The sequence below is a fragment of the Struthio camelus genome, chromosome 11, assembly GCF_040807025.1.
Source record: "Struthio camelus isolate bStrCam1 chromosome 11, bStrCam1.hap1, whole genome shotgun sequence".
In the NCBI taxonomy this organism is placed as follows: domain Eukaryota; kingdom Metazoa; phylum Chordata; class Aves; order Struthioniformes; family Struthionidae; genus Struthio; species Struthio camelus.
Genome location: NC_090952.1, coordinates 24182222 through 24200090, shown reverse-complemented (window position 1 = coordinate 24200090; position 17869 = coordinate 24182222). Strand labels below are relative to the sequence as shown.

General features: G+C 47.2%; 1 protein-coding gene across 30 annotated transcripts in view; it reads right to left on the bottom strand.

The window, feature by feature from the left end:
• Window positions 1–17869, bottom strand: part of MBNL3 (muscleblind like splicing regulator 3) — a 106739-nt gene that overhangs the window by 9902 nt on the left and 78968 nt on the right. For 15 of the 30 annotated variants that reach the window (XM_068957671.1, XM_068957667.1, XM_068957674.1 and 12 more), the window contains 4 exons: window positions 16456–16692; window positions 7566–7716; window positions 2592–2686; window positions 1038–1111 (listed from right to left, as the gene is read on the bottom strand). In XM_068957671.1, the coding sequence (XP_068813772.1) occupies window positions 1055–1111; window positions 2592–2686; window positions 7566–7716; window positions 16456–16692 (540 nt within the window). In that variant the 3' untranslated portion in view covers window positions 1038–1054. Of the gene's footprint in view, window positions 1–1037; window positions 1112–2591; window positions 2687–5206; window positions 5243–7565; window positions 7717–16455; window positions 16693–17869 lie in introns of all 30 variants that reach the window. The other 15 variants (XM_068957657.1, XM_068957682.1, XM_068957658.1 and 12 more) reach the window with 2 other exon arrangements.

The following is a 17869-nucleotide window of genomic DNA, read 5'->3' as shown; positions in this document are numbered from 1 at the left end:
GGGATAGCTCGGCGTTCAGCCCTGAACCAACAGGGATACACGGCCACAGTTGGCAGGCCATATGTATAGAGGAAAGTTTATTTAGGCCAGCAGAGATAAGGGGCACCACCAAAATGAGCAACTTCTGTCTATTGCTGAAGACATGGAGAACTGCCCACCAAATTTATTTCCAGCATTTAAGTACGTGCCCATAATCCATGACCTCAGGGAGCTTTCGGATGCATATCTGTGTATACTAAACGGCCTGCACTGGGAAAATCTGGTGGCCTCTTGCTGAGTGAGCCGAACTGTTCTTTAGTCTCTTAGGGGTAAAAATACTGAAACTCCCAAGAGGTTTTCTCTCGTGAACAGCATCTAACATTTACAAACAAAAGCAATGGAAACATGACAATGCTGCTCAGGCTGTAAAATTATACTGTGTAAATCAAAGAAAAGGACAAGCTCCTCCATTACTCCCACTTGGAGAAGACCAGCAACCTACGGAAGCCCAGGATCTGCAAGTGGGGTGAAGGATAGGTTGCCTGCAGCATTCATCCTGCTCCTAACGGCATACACGGACCTCTGCGGAAAACCGCTATGAGCCAGCCCCCTGCTGCAGCTAAACAGCAGGCTCAAACCAAGCCAGCCCTGCTGAGGTGCAGCGGCCAATGATGACCCAGTCCTGTTTACCCCAGGAAAGGAAATATGCCACTCACGGAAGTTCCTATAGGAGTTACATCTTTCCACCTGACTCTTGCTACGAGAACAGTCTCTACCATCAATAGCACAAATCCCTGAGGCGTGGTAAGGCAGCTGGGAGGTGCCCAGAGCCAGGGCACCAAAACAGGTATTTTAGGCGCAAGGTAATGTTGCCTGCTATAAGCCCTAGGGTTGGTCCATACCTCTGCTGCTGCTGCTGCACTGCGGTTGACTTGGCAGGGAGCAGAGCCCCAGAGGCTGCGGGTTCAGCCCCTCTGCCCGAACGAGCACCTTCAGAGGATGCAGTGCCCTTGCGTAAAGTGATTGACTGTAAAGAGTAATACTGAAAAGGAACTTACTGTTCTATCGGGAACTTCTACATCTGTGAAACAAACATGCTGCTACTCAGTTCATCTACTGATAACTGGGATATCTACAGCAAAAAAAAAAAAAAAAAACAGAGAACACAACACATTAAAACATTGTCTTGAGCTCATTCCGTCTTCAGTTTCAGGTTCGCAAGTACATCAGTGTCTTAAGAAAACAGGATCCGTTCCCAAGATGCCTCTATTTTGCCACACGTTAAGTACAATGTAGTTGCATCACTACTAATGCCTCGTGGAGTACGTGGCGATTGTACTGGGAGTTTTACTCCATAGACAGTAAATAAGACAGAGAAATGCCCTGAAACTAGCTGGCTGAAGAGTAAGGAGCATAGCTTTGCCAGGACTTGTTAGCCATAGAGTAACACTGCACAGCAATTTCTGCTTTCTTCTCATGACCAATACAAGTACCAGTAGGACCTTCTCTACCTGAAAATAACGACAAAGCACGGAGAGAGAATAGCGATACCTACTGCAAGCAGTAAAGCACTGCCTAGGACTTACGCAGGCAAAACTTCTACTGAAAGCCTTACGACCTTGGGCTAGAACATCCTACAGCCTGAGAAATTACTGACATTCAGCACTGCTAACAGTGTCCTACACAATGAAGTGATACCCAGTTTTCTTTGCAGTCGCTCTGAATTTGAGAGCATGACGAAGAACTACATAAAAATGCAAAAATAGTATCAGGGAAAGGAAAAGTCCTTCTGCTTGAAATTTCTCTAATCGGAAAAAAGTTGTGGCACATCAAATTATCAGGAAGCATCACCAGGACAGATTGTGCATATACAGTTCAGGACTGGTGCGGAAGCAGCCATCACAACTCAGTATCTTCAGAGGAGAGTTTTGGAGAGAATTATGGCTAGGCAAACATGCATGAAATCCTTTACACTTAAGGCAGTGCTACAACAGCACGTACTGCACATCCAGAGTAATTTCTGTAGGGATGAGTGATGTTTCTGGTATCAATAAGCTCGAATCTTCGCGGTCTCACCCTTGCCCCCCCTCCTCTTTTTTTTTTTTTTTTTTTGGTTTTTGGACTCCAATCTTGTTGGGGGGAGAGGGGAGGGGGGGAAGTTGCTTTGTGTTTTCACTTCCACTTTCCAGCCAGGACAGGCCATGCCAAAATACCACGAGGAAGGATGCTCAGGGTGGTATTTCTGCTCGAGACTGAAAGCAGAAGTGCTGCGGGCTGTTGCGCGACAGCATCTTTGGGGCGTTTTGGCGTTTTACAGCTTGTTTTTGCCTTTTTTTTTTTTTTTTTTTTCCTCCAGGATTGGGGCCGTTTTGGAGAAGCCGGATATGCCGCCCAGAAAACACCCGCGCCTCCGGCCGTCCCTGCGGATCGCCCATCCCTACGCTCCCGCCGGGCTGGCCGGAGGGACCGCGCGGCCGAGCCCGCCGGGGCCCCCTCACCGCTCCCCCGGGGGCGGCCGGCGGGGCAGGGGGGCGCGCGGGGGCCGCCGCCGCCGTCGCGCCCGGCCTCTCGAGATCTCAACACGTGAAAGAAAGCCATTGAAAGGGCCAAACCTGATTGGCGGTAGCTGTTGCAGCGAAGGGGACGCTGGTGGCAGGAGTTGTTGCTGCAGACACAGTGGTGGGCGTAGCACCGTGCATCATGGGCACTTTTCGGAAGGGAACCATGGAAGCGACATACGGGAGGGTGGAGCGTTTATGTAACCATGGCAACATGTGGTGGATTTTGGGGGCGTGGCAGGTATCGCAGCAACAAGCCATGTGACATCGTCATGAAGGATACATCGGGGCGCGGCATGCAATCACAGTGCAAAGCAAGACAGCGTTGGGAAAAAAAATAAACAAGAGAGAAGGGGAGAAGCCAATTACAATTATAATTAAGGAAAAAACCAAAACATTCTCAACACTTAGTACATTTATAAGCAGAACAATGATGTATTAGACTCCGCGGGCCAGATTTCCAAAGGGGAAGAGGGCGGGCGTGCTAGCAAAAGCCCACGTCAGCTCGCACCCGTGGGGAGTTAGACGCAGCCAGCGCACGGTCCTTTGGGTGGGGACGTTTTGGCAAGCGCATCGTCCCACCCGCCTCGGAAAGCTCGTCCCCGGCCCCTCCCCGCCCGGCCCCGTCGGGAATTAACAGGTACACGATGCGCTTTTGGGGCAAACCATGCCGCGAGGCGCCGCTGGCCCGGCCCGTTTCACTGCTACGACCTCGCTGGGCGACGCGGCGGGCAGCCGCGGCGCCCCTTTAACGGGGATTTTCTCGCCCTTTCCTACCAGGGGCTTCTCCTCAGGGCAGCACAGACTCGGTGGGGCCGCGAACGCGCGGCCGGCAGCCCGAGCGCTCTCCGTCCCCGTTCGCTGTGCTTCCTCTTCCACTAGGATTCTAGAGGATTCGGCAAAATTCCCCCCCCCCCCCGCCCCCACACACACCATAAACGAATCGATTCGCGGCCGGAGGGGAAGCGCTGCGGCGCGGACAGGCGGGCAGGCCGGCGTCCCCCAGCCCCGCTCCGGCTGCCTCCCAGAGGGCTTCTTGTGGTCTCCTACGAGAGGAGATTGCTTGGGGGCCTCAGCTCCCCTTAGTGCAAACTGGGTCCCCTCTTGTCCTCACGCTACCACCTGCACTGGGGGCTTCTGGTCGCCCACGGGCCTTTTCTTCAGGTACAGCCAGCTCCTCTCCAGAGCCGGGATTTGGGATTTGTTCTCCGCGTTGGCTCTTTATCCAAACTACGCTGGGGACCACGGACAGCTGTCCTCAGCACTGGGAGGTCTCAGGGAGGCGCGCTGCCCTGGATCGCTCCTCCACTTGCAGCCACCAGTTTCTCCTGGCCAGGAGGAGCTGGGAGTGGGGTGGCAGACGGTCCTTAGGGTCCTTCTCCAAGGGACAGAGCGGAAACCGGCTGGGAACCCCAGCAGCCGCACCTGGCCCTCCATGGGGGCAGCTGCAGGCCCCCTTACGCCAGAGTCACCCGGCACATCCCAGAGAAAACAGCGCAAGGCCCAGAGGAGAGAAGTTCACGGCCACAGTCTGTCTGCACACGTTCCCGCTCGGGCCAGTCTCAGCACAGCCGTGGGACCCTCCCGAAGCAGCAGAGTCCACCAGACCTGGCTGCCCGGTCATGCTCAGAGCTGGAGTCTGCAGGAACGATCACGGTGTTCAACAGCAGGGTAACACTGCATAGTTACTGCTGTAGTGGATCACTCTCGGGTGGGAAAATCAGTCTGCAGGGACTGGGAAGTTTGACGGCAGAGTGCTTAGCCCTTTCTGCCAAAGCTACGAACTTTCAGGTTGCTCCCAAACTGCTCTGTGGAAGCCCTGCACCCTTCCCGGGGCCACTGCTCCCATCGTCCTCGCTCCAGCTGGAGCAGGCGTGTACTGGGATGCTTGCAGCCTTGCACAGTCTCAGTTGGAGGACGAAAGCTCAGCGTTCACCCACGCTGCTGTGCCCAGCAGCTCCAGAGAGGACGGAAGGGAGGGTCAGAGAGCTGCACTGGTTCCCTGTAAGAACCAGATTCTGAGCTTGAGCCTATCGGCTTCCCGCAGCAGCCAAGAGCTTGTCCTCAGTCCTTCTGCCTCGCTGGATCCCAGGTGCACAAACACTGTCATCTCCTTACAGTTCCTTACACCTGCACAGGCAGCACCTCACTGACACCTCAAGAGACAAATCAGAACTGGTCCAGTTTAAGCTCTGCTTCTCCTGCTGTACAAACAGAACCCTAATTCTGGCAAAGGGGCTGACCCTAGATGCATTACTTCTCAGAGCCTTTATGAAACCACTCTCTTAAAATATCCTCAGAAGGACAACGAAAAATCCAAACTCTAGCACACCTGATGCCCAATGTAAAAGATAAACCAACAGGACCCTTCCATGGCTAGTTCCTTTGGTTGGATGACTTAAATAGGTTGTAAAGATATTCAAGTGACAAATTTTTGTCTCTGCAGCAGAACTGAAGAGGGGTGGGAATGTTTCACCTTGGATTCTCTTATTAGTCACATGAAACACTGCACTGCACAGAAATTAAAAGGGATACAACCATTTAAGCCTCAAAGAAGACAGCGAATAGACAGTCACACCACTCAGCCACCCAAGTTCTCACTGATGCATACTAACTTGCTGTCTCTTTCAGATTAGGAAAAGTTGAGAAGTTTGTGTAGAAAAACCTACCAACGCTTGCAGTGGGTGTCATGCACAGAACTGACCCTGCACACCATGCATTGAAGCGTGGAAAGATGAACAAAAGGGATATTTCATTAGTGAAGCTTCAGTGTTAGAAATCACTTTAACTAAAAAGCAGGTATTCTCTTTGCAGCATTCAGTATTTAAGCACATGCAAAACAGATTCTGCATATTGATACATAAACAGTTTAAACTCAGTTTTAAGAGACCGTTGCAAACCAAATTAATTCTTGAATTCTTGGGTAGAGAATTTATTTCTTCTCCAACCCCAGTATTAAAAGATGTGATCTAGCCTACAGAACAGTATTTTGGGGTTTTTTTTTTTTGGTACCAGATGTGCTAATTTCTTTCTGATCATGTCAGCAGACATCAAGTTATCTTTGGAGGAACAGCTCACTCATGTTAAAACAGACTTTCCAAAAACAATTTACTCCTGCAAGCAGGTGCTGTGATTCAAAGTCTCTAGTTTAAGCTGAAAGAAGCAGTTTTTTCTGGACTTGAAACAGTTCTAGTGATGATGCTGTGTAAATTGACTTTCCCCCAGTGGTAAACCATGACACCGATCTCTTGACTATTGAGCAGGAGAAACTAAGAAAAGCAGGAACTCTCTCTCTCTCCCTATGACGCGATCTGCTACCTGCCACGTCTCTCCTTAGCTTTCAAGGGAACTTCAAAGGCCGAGACCAAATTTGAGGTCTGACGCCAGAGGAAGAGAAGATCTGGAAGCATAAGGTAGATTCGTCTGTAGGTCAGTTCTCTGACTGACAGTTTGCTCCGACCAGAGTTGATGTCCTCAGACGAGAGCAGGTGCCAGCAAACAGACCTGTTCTGCATCAGGCCCGTGCAAAATTCCACTGTCGTTAATGGGATCAGGAGATAGGATTGTGAGCTCTGGGTAAAAATTAGTTTATGGTGCTTGCATCAGAAATATGCATCTTTACTGTCAAGTTTGGAGACTGTGACCTCAAGGAACTGGAGCGTATTGTCAGCTTAGCAACTTGGCGTTCTAGAAGTCCTCAACTCTTCCTGATATCAGGGAATCAGATAAAAAAGAAAAAGTCATCCCATGGGAAGAAATATTTTGCTGGCATCTCAACGAGTTACTGTAAGGCCAGCTCAGCCTATCCCCTCTTAGAGCGCTTTGTAAAGCCTGAGGCAGGAGTCCTCCATCTCTGCATACACGACACCACTTCCCTAGAAGAACGCACCCTGGCAACTGCTGAATCCTTAGCATTTCCAAATACGTTCATGACATACGGGCCAAATGAGTACAGCGCTTAAGTCTCAGCTCTCTGGACCCACACTCACCCCAAGACACAGTTTGGTCTCAGTATCAGGCTCTTTCTTAAAAGTCTCCCCTCGCTCCAAGGAAGGGCAAGACTGAGGCACGAGTCTGCTGTGTGTTTACCTCGAGGGGCCAGTTTGGAGAATTACATTGTTTATTTTTGTAAATATTATTTGGCAAATGAATGCAGCACTGAACATTACAAAAGGCAGGCATTCATTTTCATATGATGCTCTGCAACGAAAACAATGATACTAAAAATGAGCTACCAGTGCTGAAATGTTCTTAACTGAGCCATTTGTAATGCTTACTACTCTAAGCAGCTTTTGTTTTTTATTTGGCTGCAGTGAATACAGGTTAATTGGCTACTCAGCAGTCACATCTGCTAGGTCAATGTTTTGATTTCTATATTAATTACTGAACTGCATCTTTCAATTTTACTCTGAGACCTTAAAGGTACAATAAAAGCTGGGGAGTTAAATTGCTTTTAAAAAGCTTAGGCTATTGTACCAGTCAAAAGACAGGCGAGAGGGAAATGCATGTCTTTATGTAATTCATATTTACTAAAGATGACCCATGCCCTCTATAAACATCATGGCTACTAGAGTATGTAGGTCACAGAGAGAAGGTTAGAAAGATACCTGCAGTCTAAAAGTGGGCAGGCTGTTTTGCATTGAGAGCCACCAAACATTTTAACATGAGTCCATGACAGTGCTACACAAGAGTCAAAGAATTAATTTGGAATTAACCAGTTGAACCATAAGGAGAAGAAACAGGAAGTATGAATTCCAGAGACATGCAGACATTTTTCTTAGTTTGACTGTTTAAAAAAACAAAATAAAAAAGGCTAAGAAGGGATCCTTACAAGTCAAAAGCTCTGGATTGTAGTAGGTGAAGGAAAAACATCAAACAACAAACATTAACTTTCCATGGATTTTTAAAATGAAACTACACACACTAATAATCTTCTGCTAAGCACTCCTACACAACTGTTCATTAGCTCAATCTCTAGGTCATAAAAAGAAAACAATGATGTGATGAGAAAAGCAAGGACACGCTTACCTGTAGGGATAAATGTAGGCTGTTGCAACTGCATGTTGGCTAGAGCCTGTTGGTAGTGGAAAACGCTTGGGTTAAAGACTGTGGTGGCACCATTGTTTTTTTCAAGTGCTGGCCTCTTTGGTAAAGGTTGAAGTGCACCAGGCGGCAGGGCCTGTGGATAAGGGAATCATTAAAGACAAGTGGAATTAAAAAAAAGGAACCCAAATGTAGATAAAGCATGCAATAAATAATAGGGGTCTTAGATGTACATCACCTGCAACCGGGTCAACTTAGCAAGGCAGGAAAGAGAAGAGCAGCTAAATCACAGAAGAAGTGGTAGGTGGAAACACAACCTCACTAGGTAAGCAGTTAGTATATGCATCAGGAGAAGGGGTCAGAGTCTAGAATGAGGAGGAACACTAAGGGAGCTTTTCAGTAGGACTGACTTGGGCACACAGGAAAACAAGGAGAGGGAGGAAGGGGAGAAAATCTTCTGGGCAGGATACCACAAAAAGCAGTTGTAGTCAACAAGCATTTAAAAAAAATGCCAGCTAAGAGGAACATAGCAGAAAATTATTTAACAAGACGACTAGCGTAAGCAACAAATGCCATGGAAAAACAAGGGATGCTTGCCTCTGCTTGTTTCAGTACCTGCCTACGTGTTTGTGCGCTTGTGTGGAAGCGTGCACATTTGTATGCAGGTGACCTATGCATCTGGGTGGTAAAGTAGTAGCTGTTGCCAATTACACGCATAATGTTACATTCATAGTAAAATGCGTTTCTACTTGTTATTAGAGAGGCTGAGCGACATAGTCAAGAATAGGCCAGACTCTCCACTGCTTGCAACAGCTGCACAGCTCAAGAACAGTAGATTTGGACTTGCTCCCGGTTTCTAGTAGTGCAGCACTAGAAGAAGGCCTCCAACAGCAAAATACTGTTTGCTCATTATTAGCAGTGGAAAAAGCCATTGCCATATCTGGTGTTCGAACAAGATTTGGGTGGGCCTTGCTAGCCAGCAAATCCTCTCATTTTGTTCCATCACACCACAGTGCTTCTTCTAGCCAGTCAAACCTGTTTCATGATCAGACTTGGTAAAAAGCATTAACCCAACTCAGGAACTTTTCTCAGTGAGTTACTCATCGTTCATAAAGCATGTCTCAACAACAAAGCAGTATGTCAGGTTCTTAGGAGACAAGAATGTTTCTAACGATTTACAGCTTTTCATTGTACCCAAGCAGAAACCACATTTTTTCCACATTGTGATAGAAAAGGGTCCTTTCTAATTACGCCCTGCGGTCCTTTTGCACGTAACACTCCCATTGACGTCAGTGAGATTTACGCACATGGAAGTCATGCAGAATCAGGTCATTTTTGCCTAGTTGTGTTCCATATCATGTAGCAAAGCAATGGCTGAAAAATAGGGTTATCCTATTCTTTTTGAATGAATGATAGCGAAGGGTGGGTAACAAAGGAAGCTTGGCTAGTGAAGGGTTAAGGCTACAAACACACAGTCATTTTAAGAAAGAATATATGGAAAGAGATTTTAAAACGTCGTGAAGAGAAACACACAACAGAGCATAACCGAAAGCTTACAACAGTTGTCACCATCTAGAAACAGGTTACGCTTAAATTTAATTTGCTATAGGAGACTGCTCATCTGAGAAATGTTAAGGAGGATACTTCCAGGCAAAACATTACTCCATCCGATCTCTGTTCATACGGTGGCTTTTAGGTGGTTTTAATATTCAAAAAGAAAATTAGAAGAAGAAATCGCATTTGCAAAACTGCCCTGACATGCACGCGTCCTCTGCTGATGCTAGCAGACGTCCAATACCAGACTTAGGCCTTAACAATACCTTTCTAGATTTCTTCTGGCTAGCATCGGAGACAGCAGTCAAACAGCGGCTAGCTTTCTGAGAAACAGACACCAAAATCTTTTGCTTAAGATCCATATTTTAAGATGAGGTCTTTTAGGTAGAGAGCTATGTGTTTTTATTTCTTGGGGAGCCCTCGCTGATGCCTATGTTAAACCCAACTGTATCTATACCTTGTCTACTAATGATGACCACAGGAATGTTCTTCCAGGCACAGAACAGACTTGCAGCTCGCGAAGACTGGAGTAGATCCACTTACTTCAGAGGTGCTTTATAGATTTACAATAGCTGAAGAACTTGCCACTTAAATTCATTCTCCTTACTGTGCCTGACTGCAAAATATTTTTTTTCACTTTCAAAATCTGCCTCAGAAAAAAAATTACTAAGAGCAAAGCAAATACACCAGGCATGTAACGGACTTTTGACTCCTTGCCTGTTAGCCAAAGGCTGTCACCACCCCTAAAAACCCATTATCCCATAACTGCAGTGCCAAAAGCAGGAGAACAGCTGAAGGCTTGGAGGCTGCGATGTCCTGGCGCTTTACATGTGGGACAATTTCTGAGCCCAATGCGGCAGTCAGAGGGAGCACACAAACACCCACAGGCCATAGGGATGTCAAGGCACAAGGGCCTGTCTACCCCACAATCCCTCTAACATCACCTTTTCTCTTGCCCTGTTCCAGCCCCTTGGGAGCGAGGGAGAAGCGGGAGCTATGGCAGTCTTGTTACTGTCCCCTGAACAGCATCCTTGGGAAACGGCTGAACGGCAGCTGACGGTGGAGAAGCCCAAAGAATATTGCCACAGTCTTCAAAAGAAAGCAGCACACTGAAACAGCTGGTGTTTAGCTTGAAGGCCTGCTCTGTAGCCTTAGCGCTGTGAGCATAGGAGTCAGGTACCCCTCTTGGACAGCTTCTGGTCTGACCTGGCCTTCTGGGTCATCTGCTCCCACCCCAGCAGTTGGGCGAGCATCCATATGGGAGCATGCTCTGCAGATGTGCTCCTCTCGCTACCAACCACTGTATCTAATTTTTGGGTTGCACAGCACTGCAATTGTCCTGGGGAGGGCAAGTGATGGCTCTGCAATTTGCCAGGCCGTACGGCAGATTCCCCAGGTCAGCAACACAGCGCCCATATTCCCCCGGAGCCCGAGCACTTGGGCACAGGCTTAGGATTTGCTCTGGGCTCCCAAATGAAAGGTGGCAGCCCTTGGGGAACGAAGCACAGCACAAAGTAACACAGACTGGAGGCAAAGACAAATTCTTGCCAAATTGCAAGGTGCAGGAGGGTCCAAGAGACAGAAAAGTCTGGATTCGCTACTGCTTCAGCCCTTGCATTGAGGTAAGGGCCCCAAATCAGGAGCCTACTCACTGGATGATCTATCGACAAAGGCCTTGGACAGGTGTCTAAAATATCACGAGATGATGTTGAGCCAATACAGCTGCCTACAAAGGAATCTGGCAGGCACGCTGGAGCAAACAATGTCATAGGTCTCATTTGAAATGGGACAGCATTTGTGTAACAGTTTCTGGACCTGCAGAAATTATAACAGCTTGTAGGGCTGTTGCTCCTGCAACACTTCTCTCTCGCACCATGTCCTGGTTTAAAAAGAATACCCTGAGTACGTCCCGCAGGACCTATAAAAGGCAACAGGAGACTCCTCATCACATTTCAACCTTGCTGAATTCTGCAGCCAGCACCTTCCTGCTGCAGGACACGGACCAGACTAAATCCTTGCAGCAAAGAGTTTACTTGGTCAGTTTACCTCATCCTGCTGCTTATGATTTCCCTATGGACAAGCTTTGATCGTCACAGATGTAGCACTGTTGGACAGTAACTTTTTCTAACTTTCCTTTTTGTCCATGTGTTTGTGTAGGTGCATGTGTACACAAGCTATGCAATGTAAACAGACCAGTTGCCTTGGTGAAAGGGTAATTTTTTTGCTGTTCAGTATCCATGCAATAGTCCACACTGATCCCAGTGAACAATTTCCATTCCAAAAATATCAGGCAGCCTCTCATTTTGGGGCTGGGAAAGCCACATTCCTGCTAGAATATGAGCATCTGAACAAAGAGACTGGTGCCATTTCTCTGCCTGGCATGGAAAGAAATCTTTCACCATGAATGACAGATAAAAATGCAATGCATGCCTAAGTCAAAATTTCCCATGTGCTGGTTAACCCCCCTCTTGTTATTTTTTGCAAGACAGGAACTGGATTAAATCTTGCAGCAAACAGTTTAATTGCTCCTCAGAATTCCATTTAGATTACTATCTCCTGGGAGCAGATCACACTTTCACTCTGTGCTTACGCAGCACCTAACGAAGGGGGGTTGGGTCCGTATCTGACTTGCTACTTCAGTCCAAGTCACAAGAAATACCGAGTCATTTTAGAGAGGGCTGAGGTAGCACCCGTTCCCTGGTAAGCAACGGGACAAGGAAGCAATACAGTCCAAAAACGTGGCTGCAAATACTCAGATTTCCAGAGCAGGAAGGCTATTAAAAATAACTTTAACCTTTCAGGCTAGAACCCTACGTGTGACCAGGTTTTGCTCTTTGGCAGAGGTCAGAAGGGGAGGGAAGTTAAAAGGCTTTCCCTTTCTCAACTAGTCTGAGTCCCTTAAGAGAGGTGGCTCTCGGAAAGGGCGGCGAGGCACTGCACAGGTCACCGGCTAAGCTGGCTTTGCGGCTGCGCTCGTGCCAGCAACGAGCACCAGAGAGAGGCTGGTATGTCATTTACAACGTAATCCCACGTCTGCTGGCGGAAGCTGGCCCCTAACAAGATTTCCTAACGCTGCTGTCTAAAGCTCTGATAGGGGAGCCTGCTGCTTGCTTGGGAAAAAAATACAACAAAAAAAAAAGAGTCTTGCCGAGCTGCTGATGAGGTTTTTGCCTCTGGCCAAACCCCACATAACCTCTTTTCTTTCAAATTTGCCCCAAAGAGAGGTTAAATGAACATTTGAACAATGTCATTCTGGAGGGCTCCCTGACCGGCATAAACGCTCCCCTCCCCAGTGGCTGGGGGACGATTCACTGCACCGGCCCCAGCAGGCTGGGAGCTGGAAGGGGCCTGCTCAGACAGCAGCTGAGAAACGGCCACATGCACCGAGAAAGGCCGGGAAGGTCTTGCTCTTACAAAAAAGCTGGCTGGACAGAGGGGCATGGGAGCCGATCAGCCTTTCCCTCCCGTTTTGGGGAATGGGGAGCAACATTGGCTCGAAGGTTTCGGAGCTCCTATGCGTCACTCTTCCCTTTCCCCCTACAGCTGGAGGGCATGAGCTGTTTTATTAGCATCTGTTCCTCTGATCCCTCATCTGTTTGGGGTGAGCAGGAAGGAATTGTCTGCTACAGAGTCAGGACTGATGGCAGGCTGGGAGGATGGCTTTTGCATTACTAAGACCATCGTGAAGGCAGGTAAATGTACATGGGACTTAGGACGTAATCAAAGGCCGCTTATACGAACACAGCTTGCAGACAAAAGCCTGCAGAGCGGGTCCTGTGCCTGTGGCTGAAGCAAAAGGCATCCCAGAGGAGGTCCCTTTGCTGATCTCCGTCCCACTGTGGGCCTGGTGGAGGAAACAGAGACAGAGCTGACCACAGAGGCTACAGCCTCCCAGCTTACAGACCTTGGGATCAAAGTCCTACCTTGCAACTGCTTCAGTTCCCAGAGCTAATCACTGCATTTGCTGCTTAACCCTCTCCCAGTGCTTCTCTTCAACATCAGGGGCAGCCAGGATTAGCGAGGTCCTAGATTTGGGCTGTGCTTATGTGCACAACATCCTTCTGAAGGGCAGTACGAGCATGACGCTGCCAGGCAAGGCCACGCTGTTTGGCATATTATGAAAAGCTGCTCAGGCTTCAGTGGCAGGAGCAGGATCCATCCTATGCCACCCAGTTCCCCTGGCACATCTAGCACGTTGAACACCTAACGAGTTAAATCCTCACCGAAGCAACACACTGCACAATTCCAAAGCTGCTGCTGTCAGGAAAAAACACCCCAAAACACGGAGTGGCCTCCCCTGATGAAGGCCCCCAAGTTTATCGCGTCCTCCACAACTCATCTGGGCTTCGTGAAGGAGAGCTCAGACAGTTAATGGATAATGTGCGGGGCACAGCCCGGTGTGTCTGAACGGCCACTAACATTTCTATCCGGGATGGGCAGTCTCCCCAGGTGTTAGCACAACAGAACAAGCGAGGAAGGCGTTCATGCAGCTACGATGGTTACGTGCAAAGCGAGAAGGTGAAAGGTCCAAGTACCAGGTCAAAGGTTGCCTCGAGCGGTCGCTTCAGTGATCTGACAGCTGGCTGAGTCTTAATTAGCAGGCAGCGAGCACATGATGGCAATGGGCCGGGGAGGGGGGAGTCAAGCACAGTAACAAAAACAGCAAGCAGAGGTGTGTCAAGAGAGAGCGACATTGCGGGGAGGTGAAGAGAAAAAAAATAAATGAATGCATTATACAATATATTAAAAAGACGAGGCATGCACAACATGGGGTGTCTGAGTAACTACCCGGCCTAATGGCTAGTCAGTTATTTTGCCTCAGGAATTTTTAAGAGTAAAGAAATATCATCACGGGCTACGTGCTCCAGAGCACCTTCAGTGCGACACATGCGCCGGGTGAGGAACGCTCAAGGATTAGCACCTGCAGGGGGACCTGTGCTAAGCTTCAGCCCTAACTCTGCAGCTACGCACCATGCAGAGGCCACCAGGAGAGCTCATGGCAAGGAAAGAACCACTGGCAAAGACAGGAAGCTCAAGCACACCGTAAGTGTGATCTCGAACTGGGGACCGAGCCCGACCAAATTCACCCGACTTCGCTGCACAGACTTTAGCCAAGCAGGAGAGAGTAAAGTTACTACTCGTGTGTTAAGTTACTGCAGGACTGGGTCCCTCAGAGATATATTCTGAACTTAGGCCTGAAGTCACTCCAAATCTATTTCAGAAGGGCTTATTACACCAATTTGCATGGCACCTGTTTCTTGATGCAAGACGACTGGGCACCATCCTTCCCTTTTTCAGAGTCTTTCCCACAGCACGTACAGTAAATGCATCAGACTTTGAAAACTCAATGAATAATGTCAGTTGTTTTGGTAGTGGGGTGATGCAACAAACCATCAATAAATATTTTAAAGGCTCTAGTTAACAGCATATAAATAAGGTTAATTACATTTTTAAGAGAAGCCAGTAGTATGAATAAAACATGTATTGAGGCTTTGGTTAAGTAACAGTGTCCTAGATAATTAGTGAAAAAGTAAAACTTCAATTGTAAAAAACATGAGAATTTCATTTCAGATGAATCTTTTTCAATAGATTTCAGTTGTTGTTTCAACAATAAAAAGAAATAGTTAAGAATTTAGCAAATAAACGGCCCAGGGCAAATAAATACTGCAGTAGATTTGATTCTTCAAGTTGCTTTCCAGGTAATATTGATGTTACCAGGAGGTGACAATCTTCCATTTTTGCATTATGTTTCACCACGAATAAAAAATAACCACTTTTACTGTCTGTTTAAAAAAAAGTTATTCAGAAAAACTTTACTAGCTTTATTTCTAAATCAAAAAGGAAGTAATAATCTTTTTAATATTAGCTATTCAAAGAATCATAGAATGGACAAGGTTGGAAAGCACTTCTGGGGGTTGTCTAGTCCGGCCTCCTACTCAAAGCAGGGTCAGGTAGAGCAGGCTGCTCAGGGCTGTATTCAGTCGGGTTTTGAGTATCTCCAAGGGTGGAGGCTCCACAACCTTTCTGGGCAACCAGCTCCAGTGTTCAAACACCCTCACAGTAAAATAGGTTTTTTCTTATATTTAAATGAAATTTATTGTATTTCAATTTGCCTCCATTGCCTCTCATCCTTTCACTGGCTACCATTGACAAGAGTCTGGCTCAGTCTTCTTTACACCCTCCCATCGGGTACTTATATACGTTAATAAGATCTCCCTGAGCCGTCTCTTCTCCAGGATGAGCAACCCCAGCTTTCTCAGCTTCTCTCTGTATGTCAGATTCTCCAGTCTCTTAATCATCTACACTGGACTGTCTCCTGTTCATCCACACCTCTCTCATACTGGGGAGCCCAGTACTGGACCCAGCTCTCCAGATGTGGCCTCACCAGGGCTGAGGAGAGGGGAAGGATCACCTCCCTCCACCTGCTGGCAATGCTCTGCCTAACGCAGCCCAGGATGCAGTTGGCCTTCTTTGCTGCGAGGGCACAAGAAAAATTTGCAATGGCAATATTCTCCCCACTCTGCGCAATTTCAGCTCTGCAATTAAGTTTCTCTAACGCACTGTCGGAAGCATATTCCCAGTTGGAGTCAACAGAAGCCATTAAACTGCAGTCAACAGAATTGCAACCATTTACTCCAGCTGGAAACTTGATCCAAACTTCTAAGTCTTCTTTGACTTGTTTTCAGAATTTTAGCCCTTGCTACAGGAGCATAAGAAGTCACAACTCAAATTAAAATGCAGCTGGTATCATCTCTGACAGTTCCTAAGCATCAAACAGATACAGTAAGTCATCCTTGGTTTGAGACTTCTGTCATTTCACTAAGCCTCAGCAAAGGTATCAGGTACAAGGCTCCCCAGCTTGCTAGGCTGGAACAGTTGATATCTCGTCCACTTTGAAGTCAGTGGAAACGTTGCCACTGGCATCAATAGGCCCAGGATCTCCCCACAAAGGAGTGTCACGAGAAGGGCATTATTTGTTTTGCTTGTGCACTGAGGAAGCTAAAAATGACACCTAGGGCTTAGCCAGGGATGGCATTTGTTTTAGGTACTGCTGAACTTGCATTCATGCCTGATGCATGTCACCTCATGTCAGAAAATCACAGGGTTTGCCTCTGTGTCCCTAACTGGTAAGAGGTATTGCATCACTCAGTGCCTCATGCTATGGTGAGCACACAGAAAGAATGGAAAGATGGGATTCATACTGTACATGCTCTCAGCTCTTCACTCAGCCATTTACAAAATACACCGCATTACTTTTCCACATACGAAACAAATCAAATCTCTTAGCAATGGGACTACAGTTTGATAAGAGCATCCTTACCATTGCAGCTGCAGCTGTCTGGTTCACCTGGTGTTGAGCTGCCTTGATTTTGGCTTGCAGGTGTGCAGGGGGATGAAAGTACTTGCATTTCTCCCTAGAGCATCGACCTTTGATGTAATCCATGCAAACTGTAACAGTATTTTCATTTGTGTCTATCATTGCAATATCTATAGGGTGAGCATAGCGGCAATCGTTCTCACCACGTGTGCAATTTCCACGCTGAAACTCTCGACAAACCTTAAAAGAAAGTCACATTGTTGAGCAGACATCCAATTACTCTTCATCCAGTATTTTCAACATAGAATATCAGTTCAGCTGGCTGCATTAAACCATACGTATATTCTAAACCCCTGCTCATCTTAGGTAGTGCATACACCAACAATCACATGGGCAACCAGTGCCACTCACAACTGGTTCAGGATATGCAAAAAGCAAAGCTACCAAGGCCAATTACCAAATGCAAGTGAAGAGCAGAATTTTTTTCAGAATGGAACGGGACCAGGTGGAATCCAGAACCCAAGAAGTTAGTGGGGTTTTGCCAAAACCTCTGGGGCTGCGGATTCCTCCTCCGTCTCTGAAGCTCAGGTTTTAATAACACTGCCATTTGTGCCTCAGTAGGATCATGTATTTGCTGTGGAGCACACTCCCAGGTGGAACATTTAATTCTCAGTGTTGCAAGCTACGGTATTTGCAACAGGTAGCTGTTTTTAAATATGAAGAGCCTCTTTCATGTAGATGGTCTGCCTGACTTCCACGATGAAACTCTGACCCAGGAGTTACTTGACAGCGTGCTCGATTACAGTACACTAAAGCCAACAAGGTGTTCATAAGCTGTTCCCAAAATTGCTAGCCTTACAAAGATCTTGCAACTCCTTGTAAGTTAAGAACTCTGAAGCATCAAAGGCAGAGAACAAGGTTTCACAAAATGGATCTTAACGTTTTCTTGTCTGGGGAATTAAGTAAAATTGCTGAGGTCTACAGTTGGGGGTGTAAGTCGCATATCAATACGCTATCAGACTGTGTGTGGGGAAAGGTGAGACACCACGTGAAAAGAGAAGCAAGGCGATATAAAGCATACATAACATAAAACAATACGTTGTGAAATTATACCCTTCTCTGCTGCTTTCCTGTGTTATAATTTACACCTGCAGGAACCTCTGAATTCAGGTCCTCAGCTCTTACTTCCTGCAGAGCCTCTGTTTAGGGTTTGAAAGACATCTATACCCCTTCAACACTAAGTCCCAGCACGCCTAGCCAACTGCAGTAGGGAGCTTGGGAGAGGGAAAGACGACTTTCCTAATCATGATACTTATTTGTTATTATACTTCGTCCCCTCTGTGACCCAGACCCCAATGCCCCACTCCCAGCTTTCTTAACAATGTAATGCTTGAAGCTTTCTGTAAAAACTTGACAA